Below are 19,101 nucleotides of genomic sequence, written 5' to 3'. Positions count from 1 at the left end.
GTTAGGTTACCTCTAAGGCATCTTTTTTTCCTGTCCTTTTTCATGTCCTTCTTACAGTGAGGTGCTCAAAACTGTACCCCATACTCAAGATGTGGTCTAATTAGTGACTTACAATGAATTACAATAGCAATACCATGATTGTATTACATTAATTTATCCCCTTTTTATGCATGCCAGAATTGTATTTTGCTTTTGCATCAACTACCTGGCACTGGGGACTCAGGTTTGTCAATTAGTCATATTCCTAAGTCATTTTTCATCTCAGTTTTCCCCACTTGTATTACATTCGATAGGAATCAATAGAAAGCACTGAACAGTGCTTGGTAGGAGTCCAGTTATCCAACCAATATTAAAGAAGTTGTAGCTTATTTATAGTAAAAGCGCAAATATTAAAAGATTGATTGTTCCCTCATTAAAAAGAATTACAATACAGGAAGAGGAGAATATGTGGAAAAGGTGTGATATGTAAATATTGTATTGATACTGCTAAACACGAAGGGCCTGAGTCATTAAGGAAAGTAAGACAAAGAAAGGAGAAAATGTCGTCCGGGACAAACCACGTTACAATGCACGGGGTGCAAATTAATTTATTATTTTGCACATAAGGAAATAGTGTTTGTTTTTTAATCTATCACACAAATACTTGATAGTTTTATTTTTTTACACTGAAATTTAAAGTTGATCTAGGACATGTCCTACCCCAAATATATATCTGTCCCCACATTTTAAATTTACCTCCCCCTCGAATGCAACATGGTTTTGTCAATGTGCAAAGTTACTCTTTTTTGATGCTTTGCTCTCCTTAATGACTCAGGCCCAAAATTTATAGATATTTCTTCTTTTTCTTCCCAGATATCAGCGGCTACTACTCTCATCCTGTCCTAATGTGACCCTCATCTCTCCGTAACTAGTCCTTCACATCTGTGCAACTGTGTGTTTTAAAAGTAAGAACAGGCATTTGCTAAAACCTGTGCTTGGCTGCTGATCAGTGAAGCATAGTTTATGACATCATTCTGACCCTGCTGATGTCTTGCCTGAATAAGACCAATAGATTTTTTTTGGGATCAGCTGACCAATTATATTATATATATATATATACACTCACATACAGTGGGTGAAGTTACTTATTATATGTAAGTGCTCATATGTAATAATAATAAGTCAATTGAATGTGACTGATATTTTATCTAATTCTTCTCATGTAATGCAATCTCTGGAAGCCTCTTTAATAACAGATATAGCTTAATGCCATTTCTAGGCAATCTACAAGGCTATTAATAAAATTATTAAAAAGGACAGGACTTCATTAAACCATGTTGACACTGTTTTACTAAATATTTTACCCAAAACATTAGTCAGCCTCAGAGGTCTGTCATTTCCCGATTCTGATTTTATCTCCTTTTTAAAGACTAGTACCATGTCTGCTTTCCATCAGTCTTGTGACACTGACCTGGTTATGAGAAAATCCATACATATTAGAAATAGTGCTTTACTAATTACTGAACTTAGTACCTTTATCACACATGGGTGTACGTTATCTAGGCCAGGTGCTTTATCTGTCTTACTATTCTTTAGATGTAACTGCACCTCCTTCTGTGTACGTAGGCTATTGCTACACAATCGATTGCCTGCCATTTTTCCTCTATCTATAATATAAAAGCCTAGCGGTGTGTGTTAGTCTGTGTGTGGGAAAAAAAACCAAGCTGCAGCGCCACCTGCTGGGCGAAGTTATACACTGACCTACTAAATTCTTAGCATTATCTATAATATAAATGTCTAGTGGCGTGTGTTAGTCTGTCTGTGTGTGTGTGTTTGTGGAAAAAATAAAACCAAGCTGCAGCGCCACCTGCTGGGCGGAGTTATACACTGACCTACTAAATTCTTAGTGTGTGTGGAAAAAAAACCTCAGAAAGGGCTGAAATTACTAAGATGTTTTTAATTAAGTTAATTTGTTAATTGTTAAAAGTGTTTGTAAAGATTTTAAAAATATATATATATATTTCTTGAAGGAGAAGTGACAGTTGGGAGTGGTTGGTGGTTGCCGGGGGTGACAGTTGGGAGTGGTTGGTGGTTGCCGGGGGTGACAGAGTGAGAGGAGTGTGATACTCAGGACCGCTGAGAGAGATCCCTGTGTCTGGATAGACATCTGGATAGATGTGGCGATGAAAATGAAGGATGAGGTGATGGAGAATGATTAGGTGGTGACATGTGGACAAAACCACGTTAAAAAAGGGCGCTTACATCGGGAAGTAACGCTCTTCCCCTGAGGAGGCCTGGGCTAGGCCCAAATGCATGACAAGAACCTTTTTAACACCTTAAGTAGCTTGATTTGACTAGAATGCATGAGTATCATGCACGGGTTAACTTGTCTAATATATAAAAGTAAAAGCCTAGCGGCGTGTGTTAGTGTGTGTGTGTGGAAAAAACTATTTTCTCAGAAAGGGCTCATCCAATTGACCTGAAATTTGGTATACTGACATTATTTGACCAAAAAATTAGAATAGTGAAGTCAGTTAACTTCCATCATCCCCCCTTCCCCCCGTGGGAGGGGTAGTAAAGGCTAAATTTACGAGTTGAGGGCTCAAACTCATTTTCGTGAGGTAATTTTACCTCATGAACACACATTAAAAAGGGCGCTTGCGTCGGGAAGTAACGCTCTTCCCCTGAGGAGGCCTGGGCTAGGCCCAAATACATGACAAGAACCTTTGTAAGACCTTAAGTAGCTTGATTTGACTAGAATGCATGAGTATCATGCACGGGTTAACTTGTTCTAAATACATAAGGAAAAAATATTATTTTTCTCTTCATTTTCTACAATTAGTTTTCATTCCTTTATCATTTACTGGCCCAATATTATATATTTTCTTTCTGCTGTACCCCTTGACCTCGGCCCGTTTTGGACTTTGCTGTTTCCACCACCTGGCCCTCACCGGCGCTATGGTAAGGTTATAAACTTGTACTACACTGAGCTAAAGACCTGGGGGCATCCGAGTACATGTGAGCACGTTCAGCTCTACGGGAAAGGCGGCTGCTATAGGTGAAGACCTCCGAGACCCTTACCGTCAGCCCTAACAGTTGCTGCCCGTTCACTGCACCCGAACAACATACCCCCCTCCAAAGCTGCCCTGTTTGAGATCGCGGGACAGATCCCTCAGATCGGGGGTGACCTGACAGTTATGGGTTATGGTTATAGAGACACTAAAGCTAAAATATGTTATAAAACAACAACTAATAACAGTTACATATATATTTGTAAATGTTTCAGGGACTCTGAGCACAGAAAATATTTCAGATAAAGTTGACTTGGGAGAAGAGGAAGAGACATTTTCCTGCAAACAGCAGACTTCCTGTCAAAGATCCCATTGAAGGACACCACAGCCATCTTCTTTAAGCGCTTGTCCAGTTCAGTGCCTTTTCAGAAACTGGTTCCGTTACGTTCCAAATGGAATGTGGTGGGAACATATCATCCGTAAAATATTGCTGACTACAGACCTACTATTCCATATGTAGTGCCCCCCATGCTGCATAGCACAGATGTGACGAGAAAATGGAGCAAACATCAATAGACCTGTAGCAGGCAGTATTTCAGTAGCCTGCTACAGTAGTAGTATTTTATGTGTTTAGATGTGAGCTTTCATTGTCTGGTTACATACGACAGGTACTGTGAAGTCAGAGTGTACTTAAACCCAGATTCAAATGAAAATGTATCTTGAGATATGCTTGGATTTGAATATGGTAGGAACTATGCACAAGTTCCCTGCTCTTTTCTAAAACGCAACTCACGTGCAAGCTGCATTTTGGATCTGGCCTAATATGCGTAGTTTGGGAAAAAGTGCTCGCCCTTAGCTAACTTTTGCAGAAAAGTATATTTTCAATTGTTTTTAGTAGCTCTTTTATAGAAGTCAACTCGTATATTAGGTTGATTAGATCTGTAAACAGTACCCTAAAATAGCCGGTCCCTCATGGGATAACCCCAAATTCAAAATTTTGCTGTCGACAGGAGCGAGGAAAGTGCGATAAACACTGTAGGAATTTTTCTCACTCCTGCCGCCCAGTCTTTTTTTCCAGATAGGCAGTATATTGTTCGCCAACAAGACCTCACTGCCTACAGTGACATATTGTTCACACCTAGTGACTTGTGGAAGTACAAGTCCCTGGGCATCCCGATTCAGCAAATGTCCCTGTACAGATCAAGTGGCCCTCCAACATTGTGGAACTACAAATCCACAATGTTGGAGTGCCACCTTAGTAGTCTTTTAAAATGAATACAATTTGTCTTCCTCTACCAGTACCAGCTGATCCAGCTAACACGCATTTTAGACGTATCGCCTCAACTAGAACCAGCTGGTCCTGCCAACATGCAACGTACTCCTGCGTGTAAGCCAGGAGTGGTTCTCCAGCATCCTGGAACTAGAAGCCCCAGCATGTCATGCATCGTGCATTTTAGCTGTAAGTCCCCGCAGGCAACAAGTTGCGCTTTTATGTTGTGGAACAGGGGAGAGCAAATTTTAGCCTGTGGGGGAACCAATTTTAAAGGGAAAAAAATGCAGCTGTCCCAGTGACCCTGTCCAAGATAGCCCACTATGGGACCGGCCCAGGGGGCATATGCCCCCCTGCCCAGCCAGCCCCTGTTGTGGAACTACCAGTATGTAGTTTTAAGAATTATATTTAACATGCAAAAAAAAATAAAAAAAAATGTAATTTTATAATGTGATTGATCAATACTGAAAACATATTTCCAGGGGTAAATCATGATAACCTGGCACTGTCCCTGGAAATTAGGGACAGCTGGCATCTACATACCAGTGCTGTGGCACTACAAGTCCCAGCATGCCATGCTAGTTGAACCAACTTCCACAACAGCTGGAGAGACAGCGCACTGTGTGGTAAGCAGCAATAATACACATGCCCTGTGCAATGCTGACAGACTGTCTCATCCTCCATGACACCTTCACACATCTCCTGCTGACAACTCTCCTCGAAGTCCGACAACTCCCTCCGCGACTTCTGATAGGTGAGAGACCGGCAGCGTTAACCAATCAGAAGACAGTAACTTTATTTCCTGGTCAGAAATATACCAATCCGCTGAGAGGTAACGAACCACCAATGAACGCCTTCCTTAAGCTAGTGCCATGCATTGATTGGTCAGGTCGCTGTGACGGGCGCAGCGAGGTTGTGTGCGGCTGTTGTGTTTGGTTTCACCAGCTCTGCAGGAGTGCATGTGAGTTATATGGCATCATGTCTGACGTAACTGGGAGCAGGGTGCCTGGTAGTGCATGCTGACCACTATTGATCCCTACAGGAGTGAGCTCCCACTAAGTATTCGTCTTGTGTATTACAGCCAGTTACTTCTGTTATACTGACCAATAGTTGCACTGTAGCTTTTTGTTATAGCCCAGTTGTAATAACAACAACCTGGAGCACTGTAGGATTTGATGCAGGAGCAATTGTGTATCAGAAATCAGTAAGAATCATATATAAATGTCTATTTAAGTGAAGTAAGACTTTGGGACCCATTCAGTGGTTGATCTGAAACCATATTTTGCATTTATGCTGAGTTGTATAAATGAATGACCTAGTTGGCAACTGTCACTAATTTCCAGACACAGAGGCAGAGTTTGTAGTCCCTGTTTTTCAACTGTTTCTCTTAATATGCGTATTAGGTGTGTTTCAAACTTTCTGTCCTTATTCTCTGGAATTTACAAGTTTTTGTTTACTATAAAGAAGAGCATTTAAAATGATGGATTATAACTACATATTGATTGAACTGTGATGATGGAGATGGTAGTGCACCAAGGTCTACTTGGACTGTACCGTCCAAATCATTCTTGCATCCTCTCCCACCAACAAAATGTCCCTACATTTATTAAAGGTTGGAAAGTATGTAGTGCATTATGCCTTTTGTATTACTGGTATGTTGGGTTGGTGTTTTCATCAGGTAGTGTGGAGGGACTTATGGTTTAGTTAACTGGGTGAAAAAAGCCAATTAGTAATTACTGTGATAAGGTCCAAGATGTAAAATGTCTGAAGTCAGACCATTGGATGATTGGACAGCCTACAGGCATATCACAACCCCTGCAATGCTAAACATATAGGAAATGAAAATAAGCTACTTTTTTATCACCTGTCTGTTTAACACTTGACCTCTTAGGGCTCGTACACACAAGATTATTACTGGGACTCAGGTTAGTTTAATTAAAAGCTGCATTCACCTACAAACAGGGTTCATACATCCTGTGGAGCATAAGGGCAACACAACACAGTAGGACATGTCCGTTCACTGGACTCTATTCACTGTGGCAGTTGAGCTATGGAGAGAGCTCAGGACGGACCTACCCAAGGCGGAGTGAGTCTGTGTGTACAAGCTCTAAGGGGTAAACGTATCAAGCTGCGGGTTTCCGGCGGGCTTGAAAAGTGGAGATGTTGCCTATAACAACCAATCGTACTAGCTGTCATTTTGTAGAATTTACTAAATAAATGACAGCTAGAATCTGATTTGTTGCTATAGGCAACATCTCCAATTTTCAAACCTTGGTATGTGAAAAGTGGTCCTGTCACTAACAAAGAGTGTAGGCAGCAATTTTCTGGGCTGAATCAATATTCACGAGGCTATCAGCTTATGCCTCAAGCCCCAGTAATGTCACTAATTCCTAGTGATGTAATGAGGTGAATTTAGGTTCAGGTCACAAAATGGCGGCATCAACTGTGTGTAGGCCTCTGGTCCACTCTAAGAAGAGAGGATTTCGCAAAAAAATGTTAGTCCAAATACTATAGTACTCAACATCTTTTCTTATTGTCAGATTGCAGCTATATAAATATAAGGATGATTCGTTATAATGACATGCTGGCTGATCTCTATTGCACAAGTACTTGGCAATAACTTAACTTCATATAGTCAAACACTTGCAAAGCATTTTCTTACATTGTGTTTACTATGAAAAGAGACATGAAAAATTCCCAAATAATTCAGCTACAAGGAGCATTGAACTTTCTGACTTTGTGTGTTTACTGTTTACCTGAGAAGCAGTGTAAAACTTGGGTCATACAGAACGCTGGAAAATAAAGCATTTTCATCTGATTTACGTTTTACACTACCAGGTGAAACGACAGATGCAGGCAGTGCCCAGGATCAGTGATACCGGATTCCCGGTGGTATATTTACTAAACTGCAGGTATGAAAAAGCGGAGATGTTGCCTATAGCAACCAATCAAATTCCAGCTGTCATTCTGTCAAATGTAGCTAGAATCTGATTGGTTGCTATAGGCAACATCTCCGCTTTTTCAAACCCGCAGATTAGTAAATATACCCCCTGGTGCCTGCAGTATATCAGATTGGTGTAACATCCAATCACTAGTCTGTCGTTCATTACTTGCATGTTAAAACGCATCGCCTTGCTGATGTTTAGCACTTATGATTTGTGCTGTTAACTCTTGCACTGCCACAACATTTTGTCATCAAAACTTGTGCCCTCTCCAAAGAGAGAGAAATGTGCCTGTATCATAAGATTGCAATTCATGTTAATTTTGCATGTGACGACTTGCAGCAAAAAGCATTAATTAATTGTCTGTCTGATGCATTATATAATACACCCAAAGTATAAAGACTTAAAGGGGAACTCCAAGCTAAAGCTAATCCTTAATATAAACTCTCCCGCTACTAGTAGAACTGAATGACACATTCTCTGGACTCGCGGTTCAGAAGATCTGTAACGGAGGATGCTGCAGGCAAGGCAGCCTGGAAAAATCCGAATATAAAACTTTGCTGTGTTCAAGAGAGAAGCTAATTGGATAGAGCCGGGGTTGTGACTAGCTCCTATACTACTCATAGCGGGAAGAGGTATAGAATTAAGAATTAGCTTCTGGATTTCTCCTTTTATTTAATTAATGTATGAATAATTTGGCACTAGTCTTTTTTGATGTGCATAGTTGAAATCTGGAGTGCAGTGGCTGCTCTAAAGACACGCTGGTTTATATGTTTTGTATGTGACTGATTTTTACATGGGAGTTATATCAATGAGCCTCCTATGGAACTTTCCTGTCATAAATGGTGACTTCTAGACCGAAAAAACGACACTCCCTACTTACATTGCACGACCAATAATAAATCGGCTTAATGTCACCCCCTCCTTGTTCAATAGCTTTCACAGCATACAGAATAAAAACACTGAGGGATCTTTTCAAGAGCACAGAACACAAGGACTAAGTTATTGGTCAGTTACTCTCACAATAACTAGCTTTGCAATCGAGCAAGGTATCTGTAAATTTTTCCCGATGTGATATCATTAACGATTTTTACCGACTGGAAAAAAAAAAAAAAAGAAGTCCCGATCAGCAGCCGATTCCTGTGTACACATTATACACATTTTACACAATTTACCTTCAGATCCCTGATCTTCATCTGTCATAACCATCGGCTGAAAAGATGGTGACTCTGCACACTCCATAGAGATCTACGGGCACTGCCGGTCCTGAGTATATACACACTGCAGGATTGGAAGGACATCGTTCCATCATTGAAGGAGATTTTTAGGCCGGTTTAAAAATCAAATTAAACGAAACAATGAGCTTTGGAACGTTCTTCACTGCAGCGTACACGTTAATGTAATATCGGGCCGAACGTTCGTTTATCGTGTGTTATTGGCCCCATAATCAGCTCAAAACCTGTAGTGTGTACCCAGCCTAACTTGCAGCCTCACTGAATGTTTTTTTTTTTTGTAAATACACACAAGGGTTGTCAGTGTGCACATCAAAAGGGACAGTGATAGGGGGAACCAATGTACAATTAGGCTTTGCTGCTTTTATCTAAAGTTCTGTATTGCAGTCCCCCGTTTAATTACGGTGCGATGGAAGTCAGGCAGCACAAAACTTTCCTTGTGTCCATCAGATTCTTGTTCTCTGTTTCAGAAATAAAAGCTAGAACGTGACAAACTGTCTTTGTTATCTCGTATTTGCTTTTCATTGTCTCTTCTATTTTGTTTAGAGCAGGATTTTGATTCTGGCTGTAAAGAGACCCACGCCTCCGGGGTCCCCCACATTATTCAGCTATGCGGGATCTCTGACGAGAGGGCCTGAGCGCCCTCTGCTCCATCCGCCAAGTGTATGAACGCCATGCTCATTACCTTATGCTATGTGTATTTGTGGCTGCGCTTACGGTCGTCTTACGCTCTGCTGATCAGGAGCTACGTGCGCCAGTCGCATAGGACCAGCTCCTTTGTGTTTTGTACCCAACGACAGGAACAGAGGAAACCGATCCAGCGTGGACTCCAAGCCTCTGGGGATAAGTTCTGCCTGAAGGTGGGCAACAAAGCCTTTCTCATTGAACGTTCCCAGGTACTTACTTTTTCTAGTCTTCCTGAACCTTTCTATGAAGTATCACTAAGGTACTGATGGGCACACAATCGGCTTCCAGCATTTACAAATGTTACAACTCTGCTTTGTACCTGGTCTTGCCAAATCCTTTTTTTGTAGTTAATTCTGCAGGTTGAGTTCAGCTTTGTTCCTGTCCTTAATGAATTCCTTTCTATAGTTACATTATATACAGAGGTGGTAGCAAATTTTGTAAATCCTTTAGGAGTTTATGAATTTCTGCATAGATGTGAGCTTTAAAGGTGTTCAGATCTTCATTTGTGCCATGAAAATAGATAATGAGAGGCCAATAAATGATATAACACAACAGGATATACATTTTCATTCAATTATTGATCAAAATGATCCAACATTAATTGCATTTGTCAGGAAAAGTGTGTTTTCAGCAAGTGAGCCTTTAGCAGCAACTGCTTCAATCAAACGTTTACCATAATTGTCGATCATTCCCACATATCGACTTGTAGGATTATTGGCCCATTCCTCCTACTTTAAATTGTGGATGTGGGTGGGCTTTTTTACATGAACAGCCCACACGGGTCATGGTTAATAATAAAGGTGATATTATTTACGTTTCTCCTGTTTAACTTTAATATTCAAATTAGGGTTCAGAATTCTGCAAACTCTTCAGTAAAAACGTTGAGCATTCCTCTGAATCCTAAAAATATAGCTTCAGTGTAACCTTATTTATAATTTGCATTATTTTGAGCCACTTTTAAGTTACTTTATCTAAAATAAAATATGAAAGATTAGATCCATCATTTTTTTATTTTCCCAGAGTTTTCAGTCGTTTGTCCATGGACTAAACTTTTGTATCAGTTGTAAAACCTCAGTTAAATTTTAATCTGCCCAAAAATATCAGTAAAATGACTAAACTGTGACTGATGATCGGAACAGCAACATTTACCACAGCAGGAGAAGTTTTACTTATCCTATCATTCCAGTTATCCTCCATTACACTGTGTACAATAAACTAGCAGTCTCCTACACAACATGGAGGCAGCCATTTTGGAAGCTGAACCAACATTGATAAAGATGCTGCGTGTCGATTCACTGGGAACCAGTGGCCGCTCTGAGGCACAAATTGTGATTTGATAGGCGGTATTCTCATGAGAATTGATCTGATCAGCCTCTTTAATAATGGTGCATGGATGTGCTTTATCACATAGCATCCAATGAGATTGTACCTCAGTTGCCCAGCAAAGTCTAGGGAATGGATGTTGTTATTTGGTTATTATGGGATACAGCAGTTGTACCATATTAAGCAGGGCCATACTCTGGCTTTTCTATGATCATTATCCTATTCAGCCATAAATGTAGGTGGCCATATTTGATGACATCTGGCCGTTTGGCCTCTAGAGTCTAGCAGCCAGACCGGTTCCATCATCACTGGGAGCTGTTTGTGTGATCGGAAGCTGTCACGCACTGCAGACGTTTTCAGGTCACACGCTTTTTTGCCGGATATCTTAGTGAGTGTGGCTAGAATTAAGTTCTCTTAAGTGAGGCCACTAGTTACCAGTGAATTGATTGGTGGCACAAACATTGATTTAGTCCACAACATGGCCGACTCCTCTGCTTTGTATACAAGACTTGAATTTATCGTAATAGAAAACTTTCTGATTTCCACTCCAACCCAAAAAACGTGGTGAATTATCACTATTGCATTTTTTACTTCTGAGTGTTTTTTGTCAGTTCAGTATGAAAATGTCCACTAACATGGATTCATTATAGACCGCTGTTCTGTCCCTGTAACTGTAAAGCAAATGTGTCCGCTCTGACTGAAAATGATGGGAAAGGAGATTATGTAACCTGAATGTTAGTAAATATTACCCCTCTCCCCCGGTCTACCCTCTTTATATATTTTAATATTTGTGGTAGACAGTATTAAAAAGGAGAATTGTATTATTTTTGAATGCCATAAGCTGTGTTGTATATCTCTGATTTTAGTTTGTTGCTGTCTGCCCGTCCGTGTGTATGAAAGAAACAGGCCACGCCCATTTCCCCGAATACTCTCGCTCGCTTTCACAGTGTTCCGGGATGGAATGTACAAAATAAACAGCTTAAGCAAAACACTCCGGAATATTTGGAACCCCTGGTATTAAAATAACATTGCCATCCATACCTCTGTACAGTTCCTATGGCCAAATGACTTACATTTGAGCTATAAACATATACTGGTGGGTCTCTATTTACAGCTGATATCATTCCTTTGGGTGCTGGGACTTCTGGTTCTACAACAACTGGTGTGCCACAGGTTGCCAACTTCTGCCCTGATTCAGTATAAAAACACATATTGTATATAAGAAGAGCAGCACTTGTGCAAAATCCTCACTGAAAAGATAACTGATTTATTAATGGCACTAAGTTGCATGCTTGTGTAACATTGCACGTATAATGCACATAACATTACAGCGGGCTGGAGAATCTAGTCTCTCTGATATTGGTTTAATTTTACCTTGTTTTCAATGTCCCTTTTTCAGCTCTTTGAAGATTTTAACAAGTGGAACCTGTTATCAGGATCCCCTGGTGATAAGGATCTAGGAGTTGGACGAATAGCCTTTATTACAGAGAGTATTTCATTACCCAGTGAAATCTTATCAGCGGCATCACCCACTTCCAAAAAGGTGATCAATTCTTGTGTCTTGTGTGTGTTCTTCCTCCGCTGATGTTGTGTAAACCTCACTTCAGTGTCCAGAGACCTTCTCCATATAAACACGGGGACCTAGGGCAGCCGGAAATGGGGACAATCCAGTTTGTAGATCTCTGCGAGGAAATTATCGGTTCAAAATTATTTATTTTTTTACTATTTTGTTTCACAGTAAAATAAATTGTCAGGTTTCTTTACCATGTTGTTCTTGATTTGCATAGAAGAGTCTGTAATAATAAGTTTGAGATCATTAGTTTTCTAATATCTATAGTAATGTACAGATTATTATTTGTCAATTAGTAATTTGAACAGAATGATGAAGTATGTTTTTTGTCTTTTTTTTTAACTAAATATCTGCCTTGATCTGCGTCTCTGAATGGAATATAGGTTTCCATGAAAATTACACTACCAACAGTTTGTTTGTCAATCATAATCATCATCAACATTTATATAGCGCCAGCAGATTCCGTAGCGCTTTATAATTGGGAACAAACAATAATAAAACAATACTGGGTAATACATACAGACAGAGAGATAAGAGGACCCTGCTCGCAAGCTTACATTCTATGGGACAATGGGAGTAGGAAACACAGGGGCCTGTGCTACATTATATTGCACATTGGGCCAGCTAGATTGCAAAGGTAAAAAGTATTGAGTGGGCTGTGTGATCAGTCACACAGCAATGTTGGTCAGAGGGTTGTTGTCTTGCGTTAACAGTGTAGAGGGTGGTAATAGGGTAACCTAGGGAGATTAAGATGGTGGTTGAGGAATATTATAAGCTTGTCTGAAGAGGTGGGTTTTCAGAGAACGCTTGAAGGTTTGAAGACTAGAGGAAAGTCTTACTGTGCGAGGGAGGGAATTCCACAAAGTGGGTGCAGCACAAAAAAAGTCCTGTAACCAGGAATGGGAGGATGTGATGAGAGGGGAAAGGGAGACGCAGATCTTGTGCAGAATGGAGGTGTTGAGTCGGGAGATATTTTGAGACAAGCGAGGAGATGTATGTTGGTGCAATTTTGTTGACGGCCTTGTATGTTAGTAGAAGAATTTTATATTGGATTAGTTGAAAAACAGGCAGCCAATGTAGAGACTGACAGAGTGGCTCAGCAGAGGAATAACGGTTTGCAAGGAAAATCAATCTAGCCGTGGCGTGCAAAATAGATTGTAGGGGTTCAAATCTGATTTTGGGAAGACCAGTAAGGAGCGAATTGCAATAGTTGATGCGGGAGATGATGAGTGCATGAATTACTTATTCTGGAAATATTCTTTAGATGTATATAACATGATTTAGATATAGAGTCGATGTGGGGAATAGACGATAGTTACACTTAGACAGCGAGCCTGCGGGGTGGGATTTATGGTCATGTTATCAACAGAAATAGAAATGTCAGGCAGGAAGCTTCTGTTTTTGGGTGGGAATATTATTAATTCAGTTTTTGAAAAATTGAGTTTGAGTTGGTGACAGTACATCCAAGATGAAATGGCAGAAAGACAGTCGGTTACACAGGACAACACAGATGTCGAGAGATCAGGAGAGGATAGATATATTTGTGTATCATCCGCATAGAGATGATATTGAAATCCAAAGGAGCTTATTAGTTTTCCAAGAGAAGTGGTGTAGATGGAGAACAGCAGAGGACCTAGGACTGAGCCTTGTGGTACTCCAACTGATAAAGGAAGCGGAGCAGAGGTGGATCCAGAGAAATTAACACTGAAAGAGCGATTAGATAGTTAGGATGAGACCCAGGATAGGACAGTGCCTTCAAGACCTAGGGATTGTAGCGTTTGTATGAGAGAGTGGTCAACAGTGTCAAATGCAGCAGAGAGATCCAGGTGAATTAGAAGAGAGTAATAGCCTTCAGTTTTTGCTGTGATCAAATCATTGACAACCTTGGTCAGCGCAGTCTCTGTGGAGTGTTGAGAGCGAAAGCCTGACTGAAGAGAAGCCAATAGGTTATTTGCTGTAAGGAAGTGTGTGAGGCGAGTGTAGGCTATTCTCTCGAGAAGCTTGGAGGGGCATGGGAGCTGGGAGATGGGGCGGTAATTTGAGAGAGAGTTTTGATCAGAATTTGTTTTTTTCAAAATGGGAGTAATCACTGCGTGCTTGAATAGTGATGGAAAGATACCAGCAGAGAGAGAGAGATTACAGATCAGATTTTAGTTAGAGGTGGAATGAGCACAGGAGACAGGGACCTACCAATTTGTGAGGGTGTGGGATCAAGAGGACAGGAGGTAGAGTAGGGAGAGGAGAGTAGAAACGTTCTCTTCATTTGTGGGATCAAATGAAGAGAGTGTCAGTGGGTGCTACAAAGGAATTGAGCTGATTGCTAGTCGAGGGAGATGATACCATTTCAAGTATGATCTTATCTATTCTGTCCTTGACATAGGAAGCAAGATCCTGGACAATAATGGTAGTCGGAGGGTTTGGGGTGGGAGGATTGAGAAGAGATTTAAATGTGTTAAAATAGGCGTTTGGGGTTAGAAGCCTGAGCATAGTTGAGAGATTGGAAGTATGTTTGTTTAGCAGTATCCAGAGAATTTCTATAGGAGTGGTAGATAGCACTATATGCGCTGAAATCATTAAAGGTACAAGATTTACGCCAGTGACGTTCTGCTTTACGAGAAAGTTTTTGTAGAGTTTGTGTTACTGTAGTGTGCAACGGTTGGCAATGAAGTCTACGTGGAGTATGTAGTGTCGCTGGAGCCATTTGATCAAGGGCAGTTGCTAGGGTTTGGTGAAAATGGGGTACTGCCCGATCAGGGGAGGAGAATGCAGAAATTGGGGAGAGAAGGTGTTGGAGAGAGGTGGAAAACTGTTGAAGATCAATGGAGTTGATATTCCTGCGGGTACGAGGAGGCTTGGAAGAGTTTGACACTAGGGAGGGTAAAGAACTGGGGGTGAGTGCGTATCTAATAAGGTGATGATCCAAGAGGGGGAAAGGAAATCAGAAACTGAGCATAGTCTAGAGAAAACAAGGTCAAGACAGTGGCGATCCTGATGAGTAGCAGATTCAATCCACTGGGAGAGGTCAAGTGAGGAGGTTAGAGAGAGTAGTTTGGAAGCAGCATTGGAACATGGATTAGAAATAGGAATGTTGAAATCACCCATGATGATGGTGGGGGATAAGAAGTAAGGGAGTCACTCAGAGAAGTGTTCAAGAAATTGTTGGTGGGGTCCAGGGGGCGATAGATGACAGCAACACGCATAGAGAACGGGTTAAAAATCCTAACAGTATGTACTTCAAAAGATGTGAATGTGAGTGATGGGACATTTGGTAGAACTGTGAATGTGCACTGTGGGGAGAGAAGTAGTCCATCCCCCCCCTCCCTGTCTGCCTCCCGGTCTGGGGGTGTGGGTGAAATAGAGACCACCACGTGAAAGGGCTGCAGGTGAGAAAGTGTCTGATTGCGTGAGCCATGTTTCTATTATTGCTATTATTATTGCTATTATCACTATTATTGATCGTGTACGGAGGTAAGTTTGTTACAAACAGAACGTGCATTACAAAGGGCACATTTAAAGGACTTTGTAAGAGAGGGGAGACAGGTTATGTGTTTGAGGTTTGCTGGATTTCTGTAGTGTTCAGATATATGTGTGTGGGAGAATTGAGGGGGACCTGGATTAGATGATATATCACCAGCTAATAGAAGCAGGGAGGATGAAAGGTAGGAAATATGATTGTAAGATGTGTGTCCTTTTAGTTTCTGGCAACAGGGTGCGGCTGTTAAAGTTATTGAATTTAAATAGGACAACAGTTCATGAGTGTTCACTAGAGGTGAGTGAAGTAATGAAGGGGCAATGTGGACAGAGGTGTGTGTTGCAGGATGGGTGAGGGATGATATAGTCTTAAAGATAATGCCATGAAAGGAGAGAGAGAAAAATAAGCAAATAGCAAAAAATTAGGGAATTAAAAGAATTGCCTAATTGCAATGTCCTGTGTAATCAGATAAGTAGTGCAGAGTGAGGCTACAGTACATGTAGTTTAATCCTGGATGTCTGGATAGCATGGACTAATGATGTGGGGAGCCTTGTGTGAGAGTGGGTGGAAGTGTTGAATGGAGAGTAATAAAGAGCAGGTGATAGAGTAACTGAGATCTTGCAAAGTCATGAGAGAGGAGAGTAGTTCAAACTCAGTTTCATTTCTTCCTACTTGTGATGACAGACAAAGCCTTGAGTAGAATTGAAAGTACAATCGTGAGATAGGGGACTGACATAGCTGTGGCATGGGTAGGGAGTGGCTGAGCAAGTAGTACAGCAGGCCGATTAAACAGAAGGGATTTTGCAGGGGAAGTAAACTGACAGATAAAAGAAACTTTCATGAACTGATTAGAAAATAAAAGCAGAGTCCAAAACAGTCTTCTTGTGGTGTGACGCTTGGAGCCAGGGAGAGATGGAAACATCAGGAGTAGCATATGGAGTTTCAGGTGAATACTGACTTGTGTAGCTGTGATAATAGGCAGAATGTTCTTCTCCTGTTTCCTCCTGTTTAACTCCGGTATAGTTATAGAATTATGCTAGTTTCGTACAGCTGTTCTCAAACCCATGCAAAAAGAGAATTATAAATGTATAATACTGTGGTAGAGCCGATGCAAGAAAGAAACTTCAAAATGTAAGGATTTTTGAATAAAAATAATTTGCATAATTTATGATGTTACATAAGTTTGTTCAAGGTGGCTGTCAATATTAAAGTATACCTCCTATTTAGTGGACGTTATTTTGGGGTTAAATGTGCAATATTATCATATTTCTAGCCTTTTTTTATTATTATTTCTTAGCTACACTCTTTAGCAGAGTGTATCTAATGTATACCTGCTGCACAATTTGTATATGCAGGGGGTCCCAGTGTATGCAGTCCTCTGTCTCTGACTGTCCGTGACATCTGGTCAGTGTAGGGGTCTATCCTATGCCCTTCTGGGTCTATTTGCACATTTGACATCAAAAGAAGAATAATAAAAAAAAACAAAAAACTCATGAAGGATATCTTTTTTTGTTAAGGGAGCTAAATACCTGCAAGTACTTTTGCATCTGCTTACCTGTGATCTATACATATAATGACATTTAAAAACGTGGCTATTTGCAAAAGAAAAAAGGTCCTTAATAAAATTTCCAGTGCTGAAAAGCAAGCTCTAGCGTAAGAAGACATACAAAGCATGCAATATAATCGTTAATATGTTGATACAATAAGCTGAACATCTAAAATATCACAATTTTTTTTATTTATTGGTCCACAATTACTTTCAACAGGAATAGTTCCTATGTGTCCTGCACATTCCTGAAATACAGCTACAGTGACCATATCATGGACTTGACAGCATACCATATACAAGAAGTCTCACTAGCTGCAAAAGCCATTTATAAATGAAGAAATAGATGATGTTCAAAAGATTTATTCATTAATTCCCTACAGTGTAGTTAATTGGATGCTATTAAATTAACCTTATTCTCTCTAGGTCTGTGTGTATGTTAGGGAATTTAGAGTGTAAGCTCCAATGAGGCAGGGACTGATGTCAGTGACTTATCTGTACAGCGCTGCGGAATTAGTGGCGTTATATTTAAATAGTTGCTGCTGCTGGTAATGATACAGTGTTGGCTTCCCAAAGTGAGGGATGCTGTGAGGCAAAATGGCTTCCCACAAGTGATTTTGCAAATGGTCATCACCAGACTTCAAGTACACATATAAAAAAAAATAAAAAATATGTTTTTCTGAATAAGGTGCAAGTTTTGAAGCTATACTTATTTTGTTAGAAAATAATTTACCTCAGGAGATGTTATTTTTAACTTTTTTTTTATTTTTTATTTTTTTACCACATGAATCTAAATATGTTTACAATAACTGTTTTTACCTCATTTTTTAAAAATATATTCTTTTAAATAGACTATGGCTTGCACTCTGTAGAATGCCATGTATATATTAGCATAGCTGTGAGCAAGACTGGTTCATGATCACTCGGTGTGACCGTCTGTGGGATTAGGCCTGTAGTTTGTTTACTTTTTTCCCCGGCCCCGGGGTTGCCTGTCCTGTCTATTCTGCACTTGTGGGACAAAGCTTTTACTGTCTGTGATAATCTGTCCAGCCTAGAGATGCGTTCTCAGGATACAATGGGCTTTTGGTGCTCGTTGTGGGAAAGCCTCTTGTTTTGGGTCAGGCCGGTTTCCTCTGCTTTGATCCTCGAGCGTCGGCTATCTGCTTATATCCCTATCAAGTCACAGGAAGAACTTGTCCCTGTTTACTTTTAGCCTGACTGAACGGGAAGCATGTCTTGTACCTGGTCTTCAATGCGACATGACAAGACTTTGATCAGGTTACCCAGGCCTTGTTTTGGTTGTTCTACCACTCATGTCCTGATGTTATTGGTTATGGAGGATGCACTTAGGTGCGGAACGGCTGGAAACATGATCCGGAGAATATTATTACAGCGGCAGGAGCCGATTTATTGGAAATACTTGTCTAGCAGTGTGAGTGTCTGGGAATCTCTCATAATACGTCTAATACATTTATTGGAACAAAAGAGATCATCCCATGTATACTAAAACCACGTGCTACCTTTTAACTATTATATTTATTTTATATGAGTGTTGTTAAATTGTCCTTTGAATACAGCTGTTCACTTGTCATTTTTATTTGCCTTTTTATTGGTTTACCAGTCGCCTACATACAGGGGGGCGGCCATTTTGTTCACAAGAGCAATATTCATGAGAGTGCAGCCAATCGGATAACTAGGAAGTAGTGACGTGACTGAAGCATGGGGCGTATTAATTCCTTAGGAACTAGTTCCACCATTGAGAAGTGAGGTTCTTCATGTCTGTGGAGATGGCAATGTTGTGGCATTGACAGCATGCAGCCTGTCGGTACACTAAGAACTAGTGAAGTGACTAAAATCTAGTGAAGGGATAGGCCCCCGTGCCATCTCTAAGTTACTAGTGAGTTAATAGATGAATATCCATTGCTGCCTCCGCTGTAAGTAGGCCGCTGGTACTGAAATTTTCTATACTTGCGCGGTTATTGGTTTTAATCTGCTCGCCCCTCTGGTTTGAGAGAAGTTGCCTGGAACTGAAAAAAAATTGGGTGGTGTTATTGTTTTCGCTGATTGTT

General features: G+C 40.5%; 1 protein-coding gene across 4 annotated transcripts in view; it reads left to right on the top strand.

Moving 5' to 3' along the window:
* The first annotated feature begins 5,149 nt into the window (after positions 1 to 5,149).
* HLCS (holocarboxylase synthetase) overlaps positions 5,150 to 19,101 on the top strand; it is a 127,675-nt gene continuing 113,723 nt past the window's right edge. The window contains exons 1-3 of one of the 4 annotated variants that reach the window (XM_075197234.1): positions 5,150 to 5,221; positions 8,981 to 9,330; positions 11,844 to 11,987. In XM_075197234.1, the coding sequence (XP_075053335.1) occupies positions 9,100 to 9,330; positions 11,844 to 11,987 (375 nt within the window). In that variant the 5' untranslated portion in view covers positions 5,150 to 5,221; positions 8,981 to 9,099. The other 3 variants (XM_075197235.1, XM_075197233.1, XM_075197236.1) reach the window with 3 other exon arrangements.

The sequence above is a fragment of the Mixophyes fleayi genome, chromosome 2, assembly GCF_038048845.1.
Source record: "Mixophyes fleayi isolate aMixFle1 chromosome 2, aMixFle1.hap1, whole genome shotgun sequence".
Classification (NCBI taxonomy): Eukaryota; Metazoa; Chordata; class Amphibia; order Anura; family Limnodynastidae; genus Mixophyes; species Mixophyes fleayi.
This window is presented reverse-complemented; position numbering and strand designations above follow the sequence as displayed.